General features: G+C 42.6%; 1 protein-coding gene and 1 long non-coding RNA gene across 2 annotated transcripts in view; one reads left to right on the top strand and one right to left on the bottom strand.

The window, feature by feature from the left end:
• lemd3 (LEM domain containing 3) overlaps window positions 1–1,610 on the bottom strand; it is a 56,746-nt gene extending 55,136 nt beyond the window's left edge. Inside the window, exon 1 of the mRNA XM_069904012.1 lies at window positions 389–1,610. Within this exon, the coding sequence (XP_069760113.1) occupies window positions 389–1,580 (1,192 nt within the window). The 5' untranslated portion in view covers window positions 1,581–1,610. The remainder of the gene's footprint in view (window positions 1–388) is intronic.
• LOC138746123 (uncharacterized) lies at window positions 1,518–25,000 on the top strand. The gene is made up of 4 exons (XR_011346712.1): window positions 1,518–1,732; window positions 4,039–4,235; window positions 6,072–6,102; window positions 24,877–25,000. It is a non-coding gene; the product is annotated as an uncharacterized lncRNA (long non-coding RNA).

Genomic DNA, 25,000 nt, shown 5'->3' on the forward strand with positions numbered 1-25,000 from the left:
GGTCTGGAAGGCAGCAGGGAATTGGGGCCGAGTGGGAAAATGGATCAGCTCTTCTTGGAATGGCAGAGTGGACTATGATCTTACATCTTACTTTCCAGAAGTTCTCAAGACACGTCCAAACAATTTCACTTCATGATTTTAACATTATCCGTAATTTATGCCAATGGAGGTCATTGATGGAACAAAAGCCCAAATGAACGAATTTTACAGGGATTTCATCCAATACTGCACGGCTTGTATTTCTGGGAATGTTTTGATCAAGCTTTACCTTTGCTAGAATGAATGTCAATTCAGACATTGTTATAATTATGGCGACTATTACAATGAAGTGGCTAAAAGTGGCTGAGCAGTCACTATGGGAAAATTACTCCTCTTGTTGAGCACTTACCATTAAGAATTCCTTCCTCTGATCCTCCTGAACCCCTCATTCTTATATATGTAAGCCCCAATCCAAGGAAAAACAGACAAGCAGCAGTCAAAAGAAACATGGACAGGTAGTGTGCACTGAATCCACCATTCGCCAAACCGCCCTCCCGTTTAAACTGCTGCAACAGTTCTTCTTCGGGTTCTCCAGGACTTTTACGGTGATAAGTACTGTAATTTTGATTAATGCCTGTATGGTTTGAATGATTGGCATCGATTAGAAGAGCGGATGAGGGACCGCTTCTTACGGTCAGAATATTGCTGTTGTGGATGGATGGGCCAATCGAACCGATGTGATTGCTGTTTCTGGTACCCTGACAAAGAATATCCCTCTCTGCTGCCAGTATTCCAGAGCTCATCTTCTTGCAAGAGGAATTACGGTTCCGCAGTGTGGATATGCCGGGGGCTTCTGCGGCGTCTTTCTCCTCCCTCTGATCCTCCAGCTGGTTTCTGGGGTCCAGACAGTGAGGGCCGCCTCGCCTGCCCGCGCCGTTCTCCTCCGCCGTCCCCGGTGGATCACTGCGAGCAACCGTGCCCGACCTCTTGGACTGGCTTCTTCTGGAGTTCGGCCGCCGGCCCCGCTCCTCCCGTTCATCTTCCGAGTCGGAGTAATCACCGTCCCTGATGTAAGACACGCGGCTGGCGTTGCCGGCGTGCGGCTCCGTTCCCGGTGGCGGCTGCTCCTCCTCTTCAGGCGCCTGCCGGGCGCCTCGGTTCGGGTTCGGCCTCCACCAGGGGGTGGAGTTGCTTCTGCCGGCCGAGGCTCCGGCGCCGCCGTTATTGCTGCTGCTCACCATCCTCGGAGGGGGGGGGCTCCTCCCTCTGCCGCTGCTGCCGGGCCGCGCACGGGTGCCATCGCTCGCCCTGCCCGCCTCGCCCCTCCCGTTCGCTTCGGCGTCCGACTCGTCCGAGCTGAAGCCCAGCAGCTTGCCAGGAGACACAAGGGGAGGAGCGAGGCTGGTGGCTGCCCCGCCGAGGCCCGAACCGGGGCCTGCCCCGCCGCCGTTCCGGGTCTTGGGCCTCGCGCCGCGCTCTTCCCGCAGCTTCTTGAGCTTCTTGACGTAGACGGGGCGCGTGTTTTCGGTCACCGGGCCCGGGACCAACCCGAATTTTTTCAATTCCGAACACAATTCCGCGTCCGTTAACTGCGCCGCCATCTTACCGCGCAAGGCGTGAGGCTGCCGGAAATGACGTCACCCGCCCCCCCGGTGCAGGCCGTCTGGCTGTCTGCTTGGCTCTGCCAAAGGACTCCTTAAAGGGGAAATGCCACCGGGTGGGTGGAGCTCCTGGCCATGTCAAGTGAGAACAGGTTGCGAGTAAATAGATGACTGGGATTGCTATGAGATATCCTATACTCCTCATGTGGTTCATAATCCGTTATCTGCCCATCCTTCCCACAGGGTGATGGTGGTTCCTTTCAGTCCGCTAGTGGGCTTTGCTATGAGGAGGCCCCACTCCAGGGTGATGGTGGTTCCTTTCATTCCCCTTGTGGGCTTTGCTATGAGGAGGCCCCACTCCAGGGTGATGGTGGTTCCTTTCATTCCCCTTGTGGGCTTTGCTATGAGGAGGCCCCACTCCAGGGTGATGGTGGTTCCTTTCAGTCCGCTAGTGGGTTTTGCTATGAGGAGGCCCCACTCCAGGGTGATGGTGGTTCCTTTCAGTCCGCTAGTGGGCTTTGCTATGAGGAGGCCCCACTCCAGGGTGATGGTGGTTCCTTTCAGTCCGTTTGTGGGCTTTGCTTTGAGGATGCCCCACTCCTCAGAAAGGAACAGCCTGTGTGTGAATGGATTTAGGCAAGTAGGGGGCTGCACAGGTCCAGACCCACTCTCTCGACATCCCCTCCCGGATCCAGCGGTGTGGCGAGGTCCAAGCCGGCTGTGGGTAAGCTCTGTCGCCAAGCTTGGATGCCAGGGGTTCCCTTTCCGTGCTTCACGGCACGTGTTTGCTAGATGGCTGTTGACCCTACGAGAGGGTTCATCTGCCCTTTGTCTTTCATCCTGCAGGGTGTCTAGTCACCCTCTGCACCAGGTAAGCCTGGTGGGGGAGTCGGTTTCGTGGCCAACCACCCGACCATGCGACAGGTAGTACTGGATTACATGGTGCCAGGAGTGCTCAGACAAGTGACTTGATCAGTTGTTAAGCCCCCCCCCCCCTTTACTTGTTTGTCTCAATAATAAAAAGGAAAAAAATGTCCCTACTAATCTACCCCCTCCATCTAAACAAGGTTATCTATAAATATGAATCGAATAATGGCCCCCAGACACCAGACAGGGAATTCCTGGAGCATCCACACCATTTAAATCCTCAGATTATGATAATGATCCATGAATGGGCCCCACATCTTATCAAATTCAGACTTTGGATCATTAATATTATGTCAAATTTTTTCCCCAAACTTAAATAAGACATATAACCATTGAATATGAGTGGGTGAATAAGTAAGAGAATTTTAGGTGTATTATTTGTATAATTTTTGTATTCATTATTATTTTTGGACATAATATGTTATGATTTAATTGTTTCTTATAATGATTGAATTTGATGTCTGAATGAAATAAGTTATGTAATAATTATGGTTCTGCTTCTAATTTACAATTAATATGTGATGTATATATGATATGATTTGATTTATGTTATCATTAATATACTTTGTGTAAAGGGTTTTTGTTAAACTCAATAAAAATAGTTTAAAAAGAAAGGATTACTATGAGAACCGGAATAGCCTGGCTGGGCTGATCCAAATGACCTCTTTCTTGGTGCTAAAATTTATGACCCAAGATTCATTCAGTTTACATTTATATTAAAAAGTAACAACACAATACTGGAGAAACTCAGCAGGGCAAACGGTGCACATTATATAGCAAAGATAACCAATGTTTTGGGCTGAGTGAAACACGATAAGTTGCAGACGCTGTGATTGTAGTAAACACACTGAAATGCTGGAGGAACTCAACTGGTCTTTTCAGCATCTATAGGAGACAAAGATATATCACCGATGTTTTGGGCCTGATTCCTTCTTCAAGGAAAAATCAGAAAAGACAGAAGCAGGATGTATCAGAAAGTCTCAGAATTCAAACAATGGGGAGGAATCCAGACCAACAAAAGGTGTTAATTGGATATGATGAGGGATTAGGTAGAATTTACACATGGCTGTGGCAGTGAGTCTTCGAGCTTGTGTTTTAACTTCATTCACTCAAACCTTGATGAAGGACTTAAGCTTGAAACATTGGTTAGGTACCTTTATCGTTGCTTTATAAATTATGCTGTTTCTCCTGCTGAGTTGGTCCAGCATTATGTTTTTATTTCTATCAGTTATACCTGATGAAAGACTCAAACCCGAAATGTTGGTTATGTATCTTTATTACTGCTTTATAAAGTACACTGTTTGACCTGCTGAGTTTCTCCAGCATTGTGTTTTTACTTCAATCATGGTGTCTGCAGACTTTCATGTTTTACTCCTATTGTTGTGGATATACTCAGGAGCCTGCATATGATGTTATTGTGTGCTGCGGGGAACCATTTTACAATAAAGAATGAATAAGGCACCACATCTCTGTATGTTAAGCCTAGAATATCCAACACCTATTTACCTGATTGTACATCGGATATCAACAGGTTGGTGACGAGGATAAAAAAAACAAACTTCTTTGACACTGAACGTTGGAGAGATAATTAGAAAATTGGAAGATTAGAAGGTACAACACAAGACGAAGACTACAGTGAGCCACAGGCTAATGCAAAGAGAACAAAGAAAAGAAGACTCAAAAAACGGTGGAAGGACGTTTTGGAGAATACAAAGAATCAGAAGACTGGTATGATTTCATAGAGAGATTTGATATGTTCTGTCTTGCCCATAACAGAAACACAGGCTTTCAGAAAGAAACAAGCACTGTTTCTAAATTAAGTGGGAAGCAAGACGTATAAACTGATGAAATTTCTTTTGGTACCTGCGAGACCAAGTACTAGGTCACCTATCACCTAAACCAGAAGTAATTGCAGAAAGATATATCATGTATCTTCCTGCCCTCCAAACCCTTTCCCTGGTTTATTTATCATTATAAAGAACCATTGATTTCATATAGGTTGAAAGGATATGAGATTCACAATCCTATTTGTTGTTGAGAAGGGAATGGTGAGTTGCCTTGTTAAACTGCGGCTGTTCCTGGCATGTTGGCTATACCCACAATGCTGTCAGGGATGGAGTTCCAGAGCTCTAACCCAGTGTCTGAAAGATCAGTGATACATCTCCAAGTCAGAATGGTGTGTGTCTCGGAGGGGGGTAGTGTTCCCATCCAATGAAATGCTGTAGTGCATCCTGTGGATGGAACAATCTCTGCTGCTGTGTGTTAGTGATGGGATGAATGAATGAATGGCTGTGGATAGGATTCTTATCAAATGGGTTACTATGCCCTGTAAGGGAATAATCGAGACTGCAGGAGGTAGACACAAAATGCTGGAGGAACTCAGCAAGTCAGGCAGCGTCTATAGATAAAATGTTATGGCCTGAATCATTGACTTTCTGTTGCCTTCCATTGGTTACTGATTGACCTATTGAGTTCCTTTAGCCTTTTGTGTGTACATCTGGTACGGTGTCAACCTTCTTGAGGTTTTTTTTGTGGACGTTGCAATTGATGATGCAAGTGGGGAGTATCCAATAACACAACTGACTGGACAGTGGATAGGCTGTGGGGAGTTAGTTGCCACAGGATTGCTTGTCCCTGACCTGTTCTTGTAGCCACATTGCGTATATAGTTACTTTAGTTCAGTTTTTGGTCAAGGGAAAGTAAAACCTGAAGTTCTGCCGATACTGTGGAAAAACTCAGCAGGTCAAACAGTGTACTTTATTATATAACAAAGGTAAAGATACAGAACCAACATTTCGGACTTGAACTCTTCATTAAGGTATAAGGCGGCAAAACAAAATGGTGGGGGAGGGGGTGGGGCGGGGAGGGATGAGCACAGCCCTGAAGGCAGGAGGTAATAGGTGGATAAAGGAGGGAGGGCACACCAGCAAGCAGTGGGAAGGGGATGGCTCTGTGAAAGGAGAGGGAAGGGGGTGGTGAGCTGGAAGAAAGAAGACCAAGGAAATGGGCTAGCAGAAACCAGAGAAATTGATGTTAATGCCATCCATTTGGAGAGTGCCCAGACGGAATATTGTGTTGTTCCTCTAATTTACAGAAGGTTGTCTTAATTAGACCGTTCGAGGCCATGGACAGACATGTCAGCATCGGAGTGGGATGCAGAATTAATATTGTTGGCTACTGGGAGATCCCTGTCACTGATGCGGACAGAACGAAGGCAGTCAGTGAATCAATCTACCATTTATTTGGTCAATAGTAAACCCCACCTCCCCCCCCAGGGTATTGAATATGGGTGGTCATTTAAAAATATTGAAAATACTAAATTGATGCCACACAAAAATGCTCCTTTGGTTAACCATATTTTCTAAATTGAACACAGAGATACTGAGGTGCAAACACAGCAAGTCAGTTCAGAAGGAAATTGAAGATTTCATTTTGTAGCAAATGAAAATATTGGTAAAAGGTCAAAATAATGTGAAATGTAAATCTGAAACGTCATTGACCTGAAGCACTTCTCACTCCACAGATGCTACTAGCCCTGATATTTTCAACATTTTTTTTTGTTAGAAAACACGTGTACTTCAGATGCAAAACAAAGGTAAATATATTTGCTATGGATATGAGGTCAGAAAATTGAAATTGATTCCTACACCATTTGCAGAAATCACTGTCATGGATTATTATACTGGAGATAAGTGATATGGTAAGTCTTCTTCCTCTGGATATGCTCTTTGAGATATCCTACCAGATGTCTCCATATTGTCTGGATTCTTTTCAATTGTCTATCCACCTGTTCCTCATTCCATTGTGTTATGATTTGGGAGCTTTCTGGTAATGGTTTATATTTCAGCAAGCTAACAGCTCAACTATTTTAGATTAACTTTGTGAATTTAAAGCCACATTTTTACTTTATGAATTATACTGTAAATAGTACTTCAAATGCCAATGTAATGAGAGAAATCAAATATCAGGAATGTCACAGTCTGGAACAGCTCAGTTTTAAATGCCAGTGGAAGCAGATTGATTTAACCTGTCAGGAAGAATGTGACTAATAATGTACTACTTAAAATGAATAAAATCAGACAAAGAACACTTTGGGAAATGTAATATACAAGCCAGCCACAACTGCTAACTATTTCCCAAACTGAGACTCTAGATCACTTTACAAGGGTGACCATATTTTTCACAGAGGATCTTCAGATGGAGGAACTTGGTGGAAATTTAATCCCAACCAGAACGGATCAGATTATTAACAACTTGGAATGACTGAAATACTGCCCTGCAAAAAAGTCTCCAAATGTTCAATTCAATGAAAAATTTGTGATCTGTGTACCTAATGGCCTGAATATGCTTGAGATTGTTTGCTCTCAGTAGGTAAGCAAGCTCAGGTCTGGTCAGTACTTGGAGGAGAGACTGCCTAGAAAAACCAAGTTCTGTGAAGGGCACTGAACAAAGTGGCGACTCTCTGTCTGTAGACAAAAGTTAAAGAATTTCATGTATGTTACATTCTAAATGTAGTATTACATGACAATAATGGATACCATGTGAATATCTGCCCTGGCCCAAGAAAGAGGGAAATGATGCTTACTAATCTAAAAATAGACAGTTTTGCACCTATCAAAAGGGCCTATAGATAAAGTTTGTTAAAATAAAAGTAAATTCAATATCAAGGCTGAATTTGGCCTAGATCCAAGCAAAGTGAGACATCCTGGAGGGTGTTCATGACTAAAGTGTCAGTTGTGGTTTATTTGGTCAAAATGTTGCCTCTGAGCCAGCACGTTGTGGTTTCAAATCCCAGTCTGGAAATTTGTGGACTAACATCTAGTCTGATACACCAATTCAGGGAGTTTCGAACCAACAGAAGTGTGGTCTTTCAGAGGAGATGATTAATGGAGGTCTTGTCTATCCTCTTAGGTGAATGTTAAAATAAAAGGAATTATTTCAAAGAACAAAGTTCTATTTGAAGCCTTACTGGCAAAGAGTTGCCTCTCAATCAACAAATTAATTATCACATTGCAGTGTGTGGAAAATTACTGAGCACAAATTGATTCTATTATTTCATGATAATAAGTGACTTCATTTCAAAAGAGACTTTTTGCCAACTTAGAACACCCTAGAAATACAAATCCTTTTGTTACTTTTAGAAGTGATGTTTGGAAGAATACTCACAGATCAAACTAAATGTGTTAACTTCTACATCCATCTTGCAAATCTACATTCCTTCAAACATGACAAGCAGGAATGCCACAGATAAATGCTGTTAGTTCGCCAATCCATGCAGCACGCAGTCTCAAGCAAGTGGAAAATTCACTTATTAGGTATTTACCAATCCCCATAGGAGCCAGATACATGGGGTTTCACTGTATATTGTGACATCTAATTCACCTCAAAATCTTTCCATAACTTTTTATTAGTTTGAATGATTATTTCATTGATATTTAAAAAAATGCAACCTGGATGAATGAACATTGCAATATATTAATGAAAATTTTTCATTGATTAAATATTTAACTTCCTTTTATTGACTATTGTGACGGAGATGAGAAACGGACAGCCAAATAAATTTTCTCGATAAAAGTAATATTGTGGCCTTCACTGCTACATCTTTTACTATTCCTGTATCACGTTCAGCACTTAAAATGCTACAATACTGTATTTTGCAAATTATTTTCTTCCATTTGACCCAATAAAGCAATTTAGAGTTAGACATTGTCTAGGAGATTTTATCTGGGATAGATTTTATTTTGATTACTACTTCATTTTAAAATGTCTTTCAAAACCTATTAAGCTAAAACAAATCCCTGTAATTAAAACTTCAATGGAAACAAAAATATCCTTAAAATTTCCACTTCCATAACAGCTTATTGCTCTTGATCATAAATTATGGATCATACCATCTTATCTATCTAAATCATGTCAATACATATTTCATTCAAAAGTGGATAACCTAAACTAATCTAATGGTGCTACGGAGTTTTTACATGTTGTTGAAAGTAAGTCTTGATTAGTTGCCGGGATGCCTGCAGAGTGTAATTAAGCAGTAGGTACACTGATAACCATTTTATCTTGTTGCATGTGCGCATTACACACCACAGTTCTTACAAGTGTAAAATTAGAAATGAACTATTAAATCTAGCGAATAAAGCAAAGCAGTTAAATTATGAATTTGTGCTTTTTGATTTATTTTTACACAAAATTTTAAAACGATTTTAAGAAACATGCCTGAATTGTAACCTGGTAATGGAGAAATCCACAAAGTCTGTCAAAAAATGTTAGCAAAACCCTTTCCTTTCTTGTCGATAATTGTTAAGGATTTTCACCACAGCTCAAGTTATTTCCAAGAAGAATTTGTTTGTCATCCGAGAGATTTCTTACTATAATTTCAACAAGTTGATTTGAAAATCTTGCAAGTAAAAACACGCAGATACTGGAAGTCATGGTGTACCCCGTTTTATGAATACTTGCTTTACAAAAATTCGCATTTCCTCTTTCCCTTGATCTTTCCATGGTCTCATGCACTTCCAGACTGAGATCACCCAAAATTGGAGGAACAACGCCTCATCTTACATTTGGGCACCCTCCAACTGGATGGCATTAATATCGTCTTCTCCAATTTCCATTAACCTCCTCCCCCACCATCTTCTTCCCCCTTTCTCCTTTTTTTTCTAGCCTCTCTCTTTTTCTTCCCTATCCCTTTTCCCTCTGTCTCCTTTCACAGAGCCAAAATCAATTCTCACCTTTCCTCTTCTTATATCCAATTAACACCTTTTGGCTGTTGGTCTGTACTCCTCCCCTTCCCACTCTTTCATCTTTATTTTCTCAGCCTTTCATTCAGATGCCTGTTTTTTTACTCCTACCTTGAAGAAGGGCTTAGGCCCAAAATGTTAGTAATACATTTTTACCTCCTATGGGCACTGTGAGACTGGCTGAGTTGCTTGAGCATTTACTGTGTTTTTATTTCTTTCTCTCCTTCCCAGTTCTGATGAAGGGTCTTTGATCTGAAAGATTAATTATGTTCCTCTGGCAACTGATGCCACCTCACCTGATGATTATATCCAGTGTTTTCAGGTTTATTTGTGGATAGAGGTAGTTACAGAAGCAGTAACAAAGCAAAATATGAAACCAGTTAAAGTAGATCAATCTGGAAACATTTCAGGAGAATTAAACAGTCAAGCCAGTTGAGTAATATATTTTTGACTGGAATTAGCTGGTGAAATACTTACCCCAAAAAATGACAGCCTAGTTTATCAGGTTCTGGTCAATGCAGGCATTATTTGAATATACTGTTCATGTGCCGAATTTAAACTGATCCACCATGCTTCATTTCCAGCATATAATGAAGCAAGTGATGGAAGAACTTTGAAATATTCACACCCCTGATTTCTCTTTTATCTAACAGCAGTTTTCATTTGGTTAATTATGAATAGATTATGTTAATGAACACAACGTCAGAAACCGCCGAATAAAGCCAATGGTTACATCAGATATGATAGCCAAATATTATGAATAGTTGTTAATGCATGAACCATGGAAAGATGTTCAAATGGAACATTGACTAACAGCAGCATGACAATTCAAATATTAGCATTAGATCTGTTAAAGTAGCAACAAATTGAAAATTAAACCATGGATGTGATAATATTAAAGATATAGTGCTGGAGAAACTCAACAGGTTAAACAGTACTTTATATTACCAAAGATAAAGATACATAACCAATGTTTCAGGCTTGAGCCCTTCATCAAGGTATGGTGCTAAGTTTCTCCTGTATTGTGTTTTTACTTCAACGTCGGTCTTTCCAGACTTTAGTGTTTTACTCATGTAATAAAAGTTACATTTCTGTCAAAGAGTTAGAAAAGAAAAAAATACTGGAAATACCCAGCAGATCCAATAAGAAACTCGGTTCAACCTTCATTATCAATGATCATTTGAGAGAATGGGAAAAGGTTAGGTGATTAAGTTCCAAAATGCAGAGAAGGGCAGATCAGGGAAGAATGAAGGAATGTAGGGGAGATTAAATGACACTAGGGATGATGTCACAAAGCAGACAGATGATATTGTATCTAATAAAGAATAAAAAGTCAGGTTTGAGTGGGTATACCACCATCCTTAACAGAAATTGTTGAAAAATGTCAAATACAAAAAGCTGCAGTTTGCCATGTCAAAAGATGAGGTACTGTTCCTAACCTGATCTTAACTGAAATAAAGCAGAAGTTCAGGGTTGGAAATACCAGAATGAAGTGTGATGAATAATTAAATATCAGGTGACATGAAGTTCAGGGCAAAGCTCCTGGACTAAGTGGGCATGGTCCATGAACATTCACTGGAAATTCAAAGAATGGAAGTTGATCTTATTGAAATCTTTTAAGATTCAGAGGGGGTTTGGCAGAAGGTAGATACTGAGGTGGCTTTATTTCTTCATGCCAAGCGAACCCAGCTCAGCGCGGACATTGGCGACTTCAGGGGTTTCTACGAGGCTCTAAAGGCTGTGTATGGCTCCTCACCTCAAGTCCAAAGCCCGCTGCACAGCTCAGACGGCAAAGTCCTCCTCAGCGACAAGATCTCCATCCTCAACCGATGGTCAGAGCACTTCCAATCTCTTTTCAATGCCAACCGCTCAGTCCAAGATTCTGCCCTGCTCCAGCTCCCTCAACAGCCCCTAAGGCAAGAGCTGGATGAGGTCCTCACCCAGGATGAGACATATAAGGCAATCGAACAACTGAAAAGTGGCAAAGCAGCAGGTATGGATGGAATCCCCCCAGAGGTCTGGAAGGCTGGCGGCAAAACTCTGCATGTCAAACTGCATGAGTTTTTCAAGCTTTGTTGGGACCATGGAAAACTGCCTCAGGACCTTCGTGATGCCACCATCATCACCCTGTACAAAAACAAAGGCAAGAAATCAGACTGCTCAAACTACAGGGGAATCACGCTGCTCTCCATTGCAGGCAAAATCTTCGCTAGGATTCTCCTAAATAGAATAATACCTAGTGTCGCCGAGAATATTCTCCCAGAATCACAGTGCGGCTTTTGCGCAAACAGAGGAACTACTGACATGGTCTTTGCCCTCAGACAGCTCCAAGAAAAGTGCAGAGAACAAAACAAAGGACTCACCTTTGTTGACCTCACCAAAGCCTTCGACACCGTGAGCAGGAAAGGGCTTTGGCAAATACTAGAGCGCATCAGATGCCCCCCAAAGTTCCTCAACATGGTTATCCAACTGCACGAAAACCAACAAGGTCGGGTCAGATACAGCAATGAGCTCTCTGAACCCTTCTCCATTAACAATGGCGTGAAGCAAGGCTGTGTTCTCGCACCAACCCTCTTTTCAATCTTCTTCAGCATGATGCTGAACCAAGCCATGAAAGACCTCAACAATGAAGACGCTGTTTACATCCGGTACTGCACGGATGGTAGTCTCTTCAATCTGAGGCGCCTGCAAGCTCACACCAAGACACAAGAGAAACTTGTCCGTGAACTACTCTTTGCAGACGATGCCGCTTTAGTTGCCCATTCAGAGCCAGCTCTTCAGCGCTTGACGTCCTGTTTTGCGGAAACTGCCAAAATGTTTGGCCTGGAAGTCAGCCTAAAGAAAACTGTTACTTATGGGGTGCTGATACATAAGTTTTGGAGTTCATGGATGAGTTTGTTTTGGACAATGAAGTTGAATTTATTTAGTCAATAAATAGGAGTCTGACATAGATGTACTTGATATCCAAGCAAGATTGTGAATTGCTGGTTGGAAGCTTTTTAAAGTGCTTCATAATGTACGTCGGAACCAATTATGAAACCATTATGAGACCATTATAAGATGCTTCGAGCATCTGGTGATGGAATGCATCAAAACACACCTCCCAGAGACATTGGACCCATTTCATTTTGCCTATAGGAAAAAAACATTCCACAGATTATGCTATACCCTTTCCCCTACACTCCATCTTGACCACCTGGAAAATGACGTTTCATATGCCAGGCTGCTGTTCATCAACTTCAGCTTGGCATTTAATACAATCATTCCCCAGAGGCTCGTGAAGGAGCTTGAGACTCAACACCCCTCTATGTAACTGGATTCTGGACTTCCTATCAGAAAGACCATAGTCTGGCTGGGTCGGTAGCAGATTATCAAGCACCGTCATGCTGAGCACTGGTGCCCCTCAGGGCTGTGTGCTCAACCCACTCCTGTTCATGCTACTGACCCACGACTGCATCGCCAGATCCAGTTGCAACACGGTCATCGAGTTTAAAAATCACACAACAATAGATAGCATCATCACGAAAAATGATGAGTCCCACTACAGTAAGAAGTAGAAAATCTCATGGTATGGTGCAAGAGTAAACAACCTTAACGTGGACAAGATGAAGGAGATGATTGTGGACTTTAGGAGGACCAGGAACAACCACTCAATACATCAATAACTGTAGTGGAGAGAGTGGAGAGCACCATGTTCCTTGGCATTCACTGAACTAGTAACCTATCAGGGATACATAACATCTCCTCACTTGTCAGGAAGGTGCACTTCCTGAGAAGTCTGAAGTGGGAAAGACTATCAGTCACCATCATATCAACCTTCTGCAGGAACTTTATTGAGAGGTCTTGGCTGGCTGAATCACAGTATGGTAATGTTGCTGCAGAGCACACATGTCAAACTCTGGCCCGCAAGATCATTTCAAAAATGTATTAGAGGTGGCCCGCCCTGCAGCGAGAGCCGATGCTGTTTTTTGGTAATGTCACCCCCACCATCCTCCCCCTTCATTGCACATCCTTCCCCATGGTAACACGAGAAATTGTAACACGAGAAGTCTGTCGATGTCATCAGCCGGCAAGCTGGTTGGAAGGCTCCCCGCACAACCAGTCACTTCTCCCACCTGTCGAGCGGTGCGGTGGATGGGCGAGCGCCTGTGATTTCCTGTCGGCGCGATGGGCATGGCAGGCTGTGCACGGCCCCCGGGCAGCGCAAGCCCCACGTGACTGGCACCGGACGGCCCTTCCACAGCGCGAATGAACTTCTCCCGGTCGCCACGGCCTTCAGCGCTTGCACCCGCGCGGACCCCAGGGACGGCTGGTTCGGCCCTGCACGTGAAGAGAGAGAGATGGTGGCTGTCCGCAAAGACTGATCGACAGCGAGCTGGGCCTGAGTGGGTGGGTAAGCAGGGGTGGGCAGAAGGTGTAGGTGAGGAGTAATGGGCAGGGGAAGTTATGGTGATGCGAGGGGCAGTTAGAGGGAGGGATGAGTAGAAGGAGGGGTGGATAGGGAAGAGGTAAAAGGGGAGGGGCAGGGCGAGTAGGGGAGGGGTGATTAGAGGGTGAGAGATGGGTAGAGGGAGGAACAGGTTGAGGGGAGAGGCAGTAGAGGGGCGTGTATAGGATGGGATGGGTAGAGGCAGAGCGAGTGGAGTGAGGGGTGAGTAGAGGTTGGGTAAAGGACTGGTCAGGTAGAGGGATGGTGGGTCGAGGGTGAATAGAGGCCTAGAGCCTGAGGAGTGAGCAGGAAATGCTGAGTCCTGATGCAGGCCAAGATGGACACAGCCTGTGAATGCTGACTACATCTCCACAGGGACCAAATAGGTTTCCCACAGGTCAAGCAAAGGGTGAACTTGAGCTACCTACTCCTGACCTGTAACATTATCCTCCTAAAGTTATATCCTAAAGTTTAACAGTACATATGTTGAAAGAAGAGAAAACATGCAGATGTTGTTGAAAATTTTCAATAAATATTTAGTTCGGCCCTCGACTTAGTCCAAGTTTTTAATTTTGGCCCTCCGTGAATTTGTGCTTTTTGATTTAACATTGCAATATATTAATGAACATTTGCTGTAGAGCATTGGATTGGAGGTCAATCCACAGGACCATAATAGTGGCAGAGGGGATCAATGGAGTCTCCCTCATCCCCCATCAATGTGTTCTACCGCATTTCGTTGTCTGAAAAGGACGCACAAAATCATTGAAGATTACTTCCACCCAACACACAGCATCTTTCAACTGCACTTGTCAGGAAAGAAATACAGGCATACGCCAGGCATACACCAGCACCACCAGGCTGAGGAATAGCATCTTCCAATAGGCAGTGAGAATGCTGAAGGACCCAAGGAACTGCTCATATTAACCATCCCAGAGTCTCACATTCATGAAGCATTGTTTATTCATTTATTTTTACATATGTATACTTGTCCTACATATGTATTGTTTGTCTATATGTATGTTATCTCTGGTTTTGTATCTGCATGTTTTGCAGTGAGGACTGGAGGATGCTGATTCATCGAGTTGTACTTGTGCAATCGGACGACAATAGACTTGTTTTGGTTTTGTTTGGCACCAGGATAATGGTGGACTTCTTAAAGCAGTGGGACATTAAACTTACTGAAGGGTGAGATTAACGATGAATACTCACAGCTACAGCATTTTATCACTCTCTTAGCAACGCCTAGTTGGTGGGGGAAGTAGAGTCAGATAAATGTTTTTTAAATATGAAAGCAAGATTAGTCATAGAAGAAAATTGTACTTTATGGAAGAATTAAGGCCTCTTTTGGCCACCCTGAAAGGAGGAACCTACTTGTTTCTTTTAATAATCTGATCAACAATTCTCTTTAAAGATTTAGTTATGTGGGCATCAAGGTCTCTCTGATCATCTATACTTTTTAATCTACATCATTTATAGTTTACAGTGGCCTGTAAATTAGATCATATGGTGTTCTTTACTTTAGCACCATTCACTTGAAAATAAATCTCAGATCTCAGAACCTTTCTAAGTGATAATTCACTTGAAAGATCAACTGAGCATTTTTTGGCAAGAGTTGTCACTTGTGGAAAAACAGTATTTTCAATGTGCGTCATTGAGAGACTCCATGCTTACTTTCCACCTTTTAGCATCTTTCAGTATAGAATTTTTTAACCGATCTCTCCACCTCCACCCACAACTGTCCCAATCAGCTTAGGGCCAAGCCTTGGACTAATAGCAGCGTGAGATTTGATCTTCTGAACCACAGTGTCCCAATTTTACTTGCAGTTAACCTAGCAATCCCTTGAGCATCTGACCCTCTAATCCATCAATACCCTGATCTACAACCTTCTGATTTCCCTGAAGATCCCAGCGGAGTATCATTCTCCATCTCCTCCCATCTTCCAATCCCAATCCAATCTTGATCTCAGATGACAAATTTCATTTTCTAAGAGAATATCATACCTTTTAATGGGCCCCAAAGCCTTAGGCAGAGCTGAAGCCTATTCAAATGGTTCCGCAGTCCTAATGGTCATTGGTGCCCCAGTCTGAACCTAAGGGCGGCATTTTTCTACAGCAATCCTCCCAAATGCATTGCCACATTTCAAGTTTTCTCCACCTCTGCCTAAAGCTTACAATCAAGTTGGTTAGGCATAGTTTTCTTTTAATAAACCCTCACTGTCTCTATGTATTTCATCAATGCTCTTTTGAAGTCAGGGCTCATTTTTACCAGAAAATGGTATCTAATAACTTGCCTGCATCTTTTTTTATAAAAGTGAAACATCAGCAAATCTCTATCATTGGGCAATTTCAAATGAGGATTAAATACTTCACAATCAGAATTTATCGACATGAACAAGACACGTAATTCGGTGTTTTATGGCAGCATCACAATGCAAACATTCATAAGATGAACCATCTCACAACAATAATATAAAAAATAAAAATAGTTGTGCGTGAAAAGTAAGGCAGTATCTTGTTCATTGATTATTCAGGAATCTGATGGCAGCGGGAAAGAAGCTGTCCTTTGTGCCACTGAATGCTCGTCTTTAAGGTCCTGTACCTTTTTCCCAATCGTAGCAGAGTGAAGAGGGTCTGGGTCTCTCAGGAGAGAGGCTGCTTTTTACGACACTGCCTCATGTGAATGTCCTCGATGGAGTGAAGTCTGGTGCCTGTAATGCTGCAGGTCGGGAGTTTCTCCTTATCCTGAGATTTGGCACCTCCATACCAGAGAGTGACGCATCCAGCCAGTGTGCTCTCCACAGTACACCTGTTGAGGTTTTCGAGAGTATTCAGTGGCATACTGAATCTCCTCAAATACCTCACAAAGTATAGCTGCTGGCGATTGCATCAACATGGAGGCTCCAGGTCAGATCCACTGAGATGTTGACACCCAGGAATTTGAAGTTCTTGATCTGGTCCACTACTGAGCCCTCGATGAGGTCTGGGTCATGTTCCTCTGACTCCCTCATGAAGTCCACAATCATTTCCTTGGTTTTGCTAATATTGAGCAAAAGGTTGTTGATGTGACATCACTCAAAGAGCTGATCTATCTCCCTCTTGTATCTATCTCCTATCTTCCCTTACTTGTGATAAATTGCTCCACTGTTCTGGTTTTTCTGCCTTTTTCACAGTTTAGATTTGGTAAATGACTAACTTTCAGTAGCGTTCCATCAAATTGAGACATACAGCTCTGTAACAGGCCCTTCCAGCCCATGAGCCCGTGTCGCCCAAATATCCCAATTAACTTCCAACACCTGTACGTTTTGAAAGCTGGGAGAAAACTGAAACAACCGGAGGAAACCCATGCAAACATGGGGAAAACGTACAAACTTCTCACAGACAGTGCCAAATATGAAACTGATTCACTGGTGCTGTAATAGCAATCCGCCTCACGGACTCGTCCCCTGAAACCCTCTGGGATCAGCTGAAGACTACCATACTGCAATCCACTGAAGAGGTACTGGGCTTCTCCTCCAGGAAAAACAAGGACTGGTTCGACGAAAACAACCAAGAAATCCAGGAGCTGCTGGCAAAGAAGCGAGCTGCCCACCAGGCTCACCTTGCAAAGCTGTCCTGGCCAGAGAAGAAACGAGCCTTCCGTCGCACATGCAGCCATCTTCAGCGCAAACTCCGGGAGATCCAAAATGAGTGGTGGACTAGTCTCGCCAAACGAACCCAGCTCAGCGCGGACATTGGCGACTTCAGGGGTTTTTACAAGGCTCTAAAGGCTGTGTACGGCCCCTCACCCCAAGTCCAAAGCCCGCTGCACAGCTCAGACGGCAAAGTCCTCCTCAGCGACAAGATCTCCATCCTCAACCGATGATCAGAACACTTCCCATCTCTTTTCAGTGCCAACCGCTTAGTCTAAGAATCCGCCCTGCTCCAGCTCCCTCAACAGCCCTTAAGGCTAGAGATGGATGAGGTCCTCACCTGGGAAGAGACATATAAGGCAATTGAACAACTGAAAAGTGGCAAAGCAGCAGGTATGGATGGAATCCTCCCAGACGTCTGGAAGGCTGGCGGCAAAACTCTGCATGCCAAACTGCATGAGTTTTTCAAGCTCTGCTGGGACCAAGGAAAGCTTCCTCAGGACCTTCGTGATGCCACACTGTACAAAAACAAAGGCGAGAAATCAGACTGCTCAAACTACAGGGGAATCACGCTGCTCTCCATTGCAGGCAAAATCTTTGCTAGGATTCTCCTAAATAGAATAATACCCAGTGTCACCGAAAATGTTCTCCCAGAATCACAGTGCGGCTTTCGCGCAAACAGAGGAACTACTGACATGGTCTGTGCCCTCAGACAGCTCCAAGAAAAGTGCAGAGAACAAAACAAAGGACTCTACATCACCTTTGTTGACCTCACCAAAGCCTTCGACACCGTGAGCAGGAAAGGGCTTTGGCAAATACTAGAGCGCCTCGGATGCCCCCCAAAGTTCCTCAACATGGTTATCCAATAGCATTGTAATATACAACTTTGTAATATACAACTTCTCTCATCTTTATTTCTTCACACATCTGCTTTCCTTTTTCAGAGCAAATTGAAATGATTTAGTAATTATTATAACCATTGCTTTTCCCTTCATATGCAATATTTTCCTCCACTAATTTGATCCTTTCTTCACTGGCATCAAGGTAAAATAGAACCTGTTTCAATCTGTGAGTGTTAGCGTATGAAATGGAATTAAAGAAAAACATATAGAATTTGTGATAATAATAAGTCAACATGTTTGGTCTTCCCATAGTTTAACTTGAGGAAATATCTAAGATGGAGTATTGTGCAATCCGTCCTATGAGGCAAAAGCAATGCACTGTCCAAGAGAGTAGATGGATGCAGAGATAGATACATTAATGAGTGAAGGACTGCAGAGATAATAATGTGGGATGGAATATAAGCCTTATTAAAAATATTCTGTTTGTGTTGGGAGCTCTTGCTATCTCAGTTGTCAACCTGGAGGCAGTCGTTTGAGTACATTGGAAAGGATAGTGAGATGTTCCGTTGGGTCCATCTGGTGGGAAAGGGCAACCAAATACAAAAAGCCTGCTATGATAAGAAAAATATTAAGATATAGAGACCAACATTTAATTAATACATTCTGTTTACATCATCAAAATGCAATTCTGTCTTTGGAAAATTAGGCCTTTTTATGGGTCAGCTAGGTTGGTTTTGACATTACCTTTGTATCTTAATGTTGTATTCAAAATGTGACCTCTTTCATTTTGTGTTGCATCTCAAAATCCATGCTTGCACCACACTGTCTCCTGTTTTAAGAGTTGGCTGACTGCCCATATAGCTATTTATTCCTGTTCTGTCTGCTTGCCTATGAGTTAGAGGGTTGTGCCTGTGATTTTCCTCTTTGTTTAGTGATTCAGCATGGCTTGGTTCAGCATCATGCTGAAGAAGATTGAAAAGAGGGTTGGTGCCAGAACACAGCCTTGCTTCACGCCATTGTTAATGGAGAAGGGTTCAGAGAGCTCATTGCTGTATCTGACCCGACCTTGTTGGTTTTCGTGCAGTTGGATAATCATGTTGAGGAACTTTGGGGGACATCCGATGCGCTCTAGTATTTGCCAAAGCCCTTTCCTGCTCACGGTGTCGAAGGCTTTGGTGAGGTCAACAAAGGTGATGTAGAGTCCTTTGTTTTGTTCTCTGCATTTTTCTTGGAGCTGTCTGAGGGCAAAGACCATGTCAGTAGTTCCTCTGTTTGCGCGAAAGCCGCACTGTGATTCTGGGAGAATATTCTCGGCGACACTAGGTATTATTCTATTTAGTAGAATCCTAGCGAAGATTTTGCCTGCAATGGAGAGCAACGTGATTCCCCTGTAGTTTGAGCAGTCTGATTTCTCGCCTTTGTTTTTGTACAGGGTGATGATGGTGGCATCACGAAGATCCTGAGGCAGTTTACCTTGTCCCAACAAAGCTTGAAAAACTCATGCAGTTTGGCATGCAGAGTTTTGCCGCCAGCCTTCCAGACTTCTGGGGGGATTCCATCCATACCTGCTGCTTTGCCACTTTTCAGTTGTTCGATTGCCTTATATGTCTCATCCAGGGTGGGAACCTCATCCAGCTCTAGCCTTAAGGGCTGTTGAGGGAGCTGGAGCAGGGCGGAATCTTGGACTGAGCGGTTGGCACTGAAAAGAGATTGGACGCTGTTTACATCCGGTACCGCACGAATGGCAGTCTCTTCAATCTGAGGCGCCTGCAAGCTCACACCAAGACACAAGAGAAACTTGTCCGTGAACTACTCTTTGCAGATGATGCCGCTTTAGTTGCCCATTCAGAGCCAGCTCTTCAGCGCTTGACGTCCTGCTTTGCGGAAACTGCCAAAATGTTTGGCCTGGAAGTCAGCCTGAAGAAAACTGAGGTCCTCCATCAGCCAGCTCCCCACCATGATTACCAGCCCCCCCACATCTCCATCGGGCACACAAAACTCAAAACGGTCAACCAGTTTACCTATCTCGGCTGCACCATTTCATCAGATGCAAGGATCGACAATGAGATAGACAACAGACTCGCCAAGGCAAATAGCGCCTTTGGAAGACTACACAAAAGAGTCTGGAAAAACAACCAACTGAAAAACCTCACAAAGATAAGCGTGTACAGAGCCGTTGTCATACCCACACTCCTGTTCGGCTCCGAATCATGGGTCCTCTACCGGCACCACCTACGGCTCCTAGAACGCTTCCACCAGCGTTGTCTCCGCTCCATCCTCAACATCCATTGGAGCGCTTACATCCCTAACGTCGAAGTACTCGAGATGGCAGAGGTCGACAGCATCGAGTCCACGCTGCTGAAGATCCAGCTGCGCTGGATGGGTCACGTCTCCAGAATGGAGGACCATCGCCTTCCCAAGATCGTGTTATATGGCGAGCTCTCCACTGGCCACCGTGACAGAGGTGCACCAAAGAAAAGGTACAAGGACTGCCTAAAGAAATCTCTTGGTGCCTGCCACATTGACCACCGCCAGTGGGCTGATAACGCCTCAAACCGTGCATCTTGGCGCCTCACAGTTTGGCGGGCAGCAACCTCCTTTGAAGAAGACCGCAGAGCCCACCTCACTGACAAAAGGCAAAGGAGGAAAAACCCAACACCCAACCCCAACCAACCAATTTTCCCCTGCAACCGCTGCAATCGTGTCTGCCTGTCCCGCATCGGACTTGTCAGCCACAAACGAGCCTGCAGCTGACGTGGACTTTTTACCCCCTCCATAAATCTTCGTCCGCGAAGCCAAGCCAAAGAGAGAAAGAAAGAGTGATTCAGCAGTAGGTGAATTCAATAGATGTGGCTACCTTTCGTTCTCTGCAGGTGCAGATCTCACAAAACCAACTCTTGATATTCTCAAAATGAATAAATCCTGCCTAGCTCACTAAATGAAAGATGAGTCAATCAGCTTTCAATCCATAACAATGAACCACAGCATTCCACAAATGGCCTATCTAACATTAGATACACCTTCGGTGCGGTACTCAGCCTGATGACAAATACAATTTCTTGCCTTGACAGAAGCAAAATCCCATCCCCCATCATTCCAACAGGAAGGAGAGGATTTAAAAGTTAAAAAATTTGGATGTTTCTCTACTAATGCATATCTGCTATATTAATGGTACTTTCTGGAAATAGTGACACATACTCCCCTTCTTGGAGAGCAGAAAGATTTCTTCATTTGAGTTTCTTCTCATAAACTGGCTGTATCTTGTGGGTAATCTAAATTTAGATGCTAGCCAGTGTCTTGCTGAAGAAACTTTCCCCATCATGGTTTTCCGATTATACCTCTTTCTTTCAGGTCACCACAGAGTTCCTTTTTGTTTCTCTTATTTCAAGTGAAACATTATACAGTCATCCAGCTCCTTTTGTATGGACCACAAAGGCTTTGACCAGGCTGAACTAAGAACTCACAACCCGTCTTCAAAATGGGGTTTTTCCAGAAGCTTGCCAGCTTGTCCTGTTCCAGTCCCAGCTGCTGCTGCTGAACTGTCGAACTGAATTCTCTCTCTCTCCCACTCTCTCTCTCTCTCTCTCTCTCAGAGAAAACCACATGACCCTCTTAGAACAGAAAACTGCACTCAGACTGCTGAACCAGACCCAATCTTATGAATTCATTCATCCGTTGCTCCATTACTCCACAGCATGTCCAATTAACACCTACTTGTGAAGTCCTTATAGGCATTCTTCAAAGATATTGCAAAGGCACTCGGCACCTGAACGGTCTAGTTTGAGCAGAGCGTTAGCATTTTAAATGACACTAAAAAAAAAGCCACAATTTATCTCCTTTAAAGCATATCTATGTACTATATAAAATATAATTTAATCTGTCACAGTCGATAAACAAGAAAGTCTGCAGCTGCTGTGATTGTAGTTTACACAAAAATGCTGGAGAAACTCAATAAGTCATGCTGCATTTTTAATAAGCCAAAGATAAGGTAAGAGCTACAAGCAGATAGGCACCTGAATAAAATGGTGAGGATAGGGGAAAGGGAGGAGCAGAGATCCACAAGTGGATATGGATGTGAGGCAAAAGAAAAAAAAAGAGAAGATATACCTGAGATGAGGAGAAATTCCTTCATTCAGTCGATGGCAAATCTTTGGGAATTTCTTCCCAGAGCGGGCCATGGAAGCTTGATTATTGCATTCATTCAAAGTAGAGCTTCATGGATTTCTGGATACCAGGTGGGAAAGGGAGATAGTGTCAGATAATAGACTGGAGGTAGAAGATCAACTCTAAAGTTGAACAGTGGAGCAGGCTCGAAAGACCAGATGCCCCACTCCTGCTCTGAATTACCGTGGTAGCATTGATGATTTTCCCATTTAAAAATATTTTTATTAATTTAATAGAGAGAAATATTACATGTATAAATTTTTATATTAATTAATATATAGCATTTCTATATAATGCAATACAGAACATGAGTCACATCAGTTATACATTCTCTCATATAATTTTCAAAAAAGTGAAATATGAGAATTTCACCTCACATTCTAATATTGAGATTATCCAAATAGACCAATATCTTCTAGTTATAAAAAAACAAAAATAAGAAAAAAAATTTAAAAATCATACTAATCTAACCCCTCCCACTAAACACGGTCACCAGCAAATAAATTGTAAAGAATCGAGAATCGGCTCTCGGGCATCGGATAGAAAACCCCCAGAGCAACCCCTGGCTAAGTAATTAAATTATGATAATAGTCCACGAATGGGCTCCATATCTTGTGAAATTCAACCCTGATCTCTTTAACATTATATCTAATTTTTTTCCAAACTCAAGCAAGACATAATATCCTTTAACCATTGCCTATGAGTTGGTGCTCTGCTGTCTTTCCATCTTATCAAAATTGCTCGTCTGGCCATCAATGAATTAAAAACTTTTTTTTTTAGTTGAATTCAAGGAAATCCTTTATTCTAGAGAATAACCGAACAAAGCAATAAAAGGACACGGTTCTAATTTAATCCTAAGAAAACAATGATGATTTTGTAAGGGTCAGGACAAGAGCCAATGCTAGGGTATTCAAATCCCATAATTCTTTGAGAAATGTCCTTTTATGCAATCAGGTGTTTCAGAATAATATTGTGCATTTGTAGCTGCTTCATGTATTTTTAGTGAATAGCTTTATTTACTTTGACCATACTGAGAGTGCATTAATACAATGCAATACCTTGCCTGATAAAAGCTGACTAAAATTTATTTATAATTACTACATTTCATGCTGATTTAGAAAGGAACTATTATTCTGGAAATGTAATCCTTGTTCCTTAAAACAAGAATATCAAATGATTTCCATTCCTCCGTATTTCACCAGCAAGTACAATATTTATGTCTAATGAATCTTTCTCACATCACCTTTAATCTGTTCCATGCAGAATTAATTTTATGGAACCAGTCTAAACATAATGTCTGTTAATCCTTCAACCTTAAACTGCAAATATTCTTTGTAAGGAATGCACGTCTAACATCTGTTGTGTCTAATATTGTCTTGATTTGTGGCAGATGATATACTTTGATAAGAATAAAACAAACTGGAAATGTCTTTTTACAACTGGGTTGAATTTTACAAATAGTCATCAATGCTAACTTTAGGTATGTACGTCTGTTATATCTGGGTCAAAAGTAAGTGAAATTCTCAAAGGTGGTCATGTCAGTAAATGATGATTTTGGGATGTTAAATTTATTGAGAACTCCAATATGAGTTAGTATGAAATTTAAAATAATCTAGACTTTTGTCTCATTACCTGGATCAAATATTTATTGATTAAAATGTCAAATCTTTCATAATCTAACACTCATACAATTCTTGAAAATTATGAACTATAAATTCTTCCACACTGGAAAGGCAAATTAAAGTGAAGTTTCCCTGGAGCCTCATGTCAGTTTGTGTAAAGCTGTCTGGCACTGACTTCCCTTCATCCAAAAGGACCAAGGAGTCTTGCACTCCATACATATTTTTAGAAAGCTTTGCTTTCCCTTGCTTTGCCATTTGGGATCTGGGGCTCTGTGTAATGGAATATTGACAAAGCCTGGTTAAGATGCGCTGGGGTCAGTGGAGAAGTGTTTACACACAATATTGGGCTGGGTTCTAGTGCGAGTCTCCATGAATACTGGCCATGGGTAAGATGGAGGGCTTTTGAACAGTAAGAGCAAAATACTTAAGGGAGCACCAACATGCAAATCAATGGCTATCTTGATCTTGAGAGAAGCAAACTGGCTAAAGTCAATCCGATTTAAATAAGGATCTACAATTAATACATGCTATGGTGTTTGCAGTGTAAAGGCCCATTCAAGTAATGCTTCAGTTATGTAGGGTTTTGTGAGATCACATTCTGTGTACAGAAGCGGTCTCCTTATTAAAAGAAGGATGTAAATATGCTGGGAGCAGTTCAGATAAGGTTTACTACACTAATATCTGGATGAGATAGGTCATCATATAAGAGAAAGTTGAGCAGGCTAGTCTTTTAACCGCAGCAATTGAAAAGGATTTTAAGGGACTTGATTTATCTTTTAGATCTATTAGTCATTCATTGTGTTTTTTTTTTAATTACAGTCTGTCACCTTTCGTACACAATTCCTTTAAGTTTAAAACTATTTTTAACTTTATTAACTAACCATAGATTGTAATGTTATTAATTTGTGTGCTCTGAAAGATCTTCTTGAATCTCTACCAGTACAGTTCAGCTGACTGATCCCTTAGGAGTCCTGCGGCCTCGTATCTCCAAGGACCCACATTCAATTCTCACCTTTGGTATCATCCAGGTGAAGTTTGCACATTCTCTTCGATTTTTCCAACAC

This window comes from Narcine bancroftii, chromosome 11 (assembly GCF_036971445.1).
Source record: "Narcine bancroftii isolate sNarBan1 chromosome 11, sNarBan1.hap1, whole genome shotgun sequence".
Lineage (NCBI taxonomy): Eukaryota > Metazoa > Chordata > Chondrichthyes > Torpediniformes > Narcinidae > Narcine > Narcine bancroftii.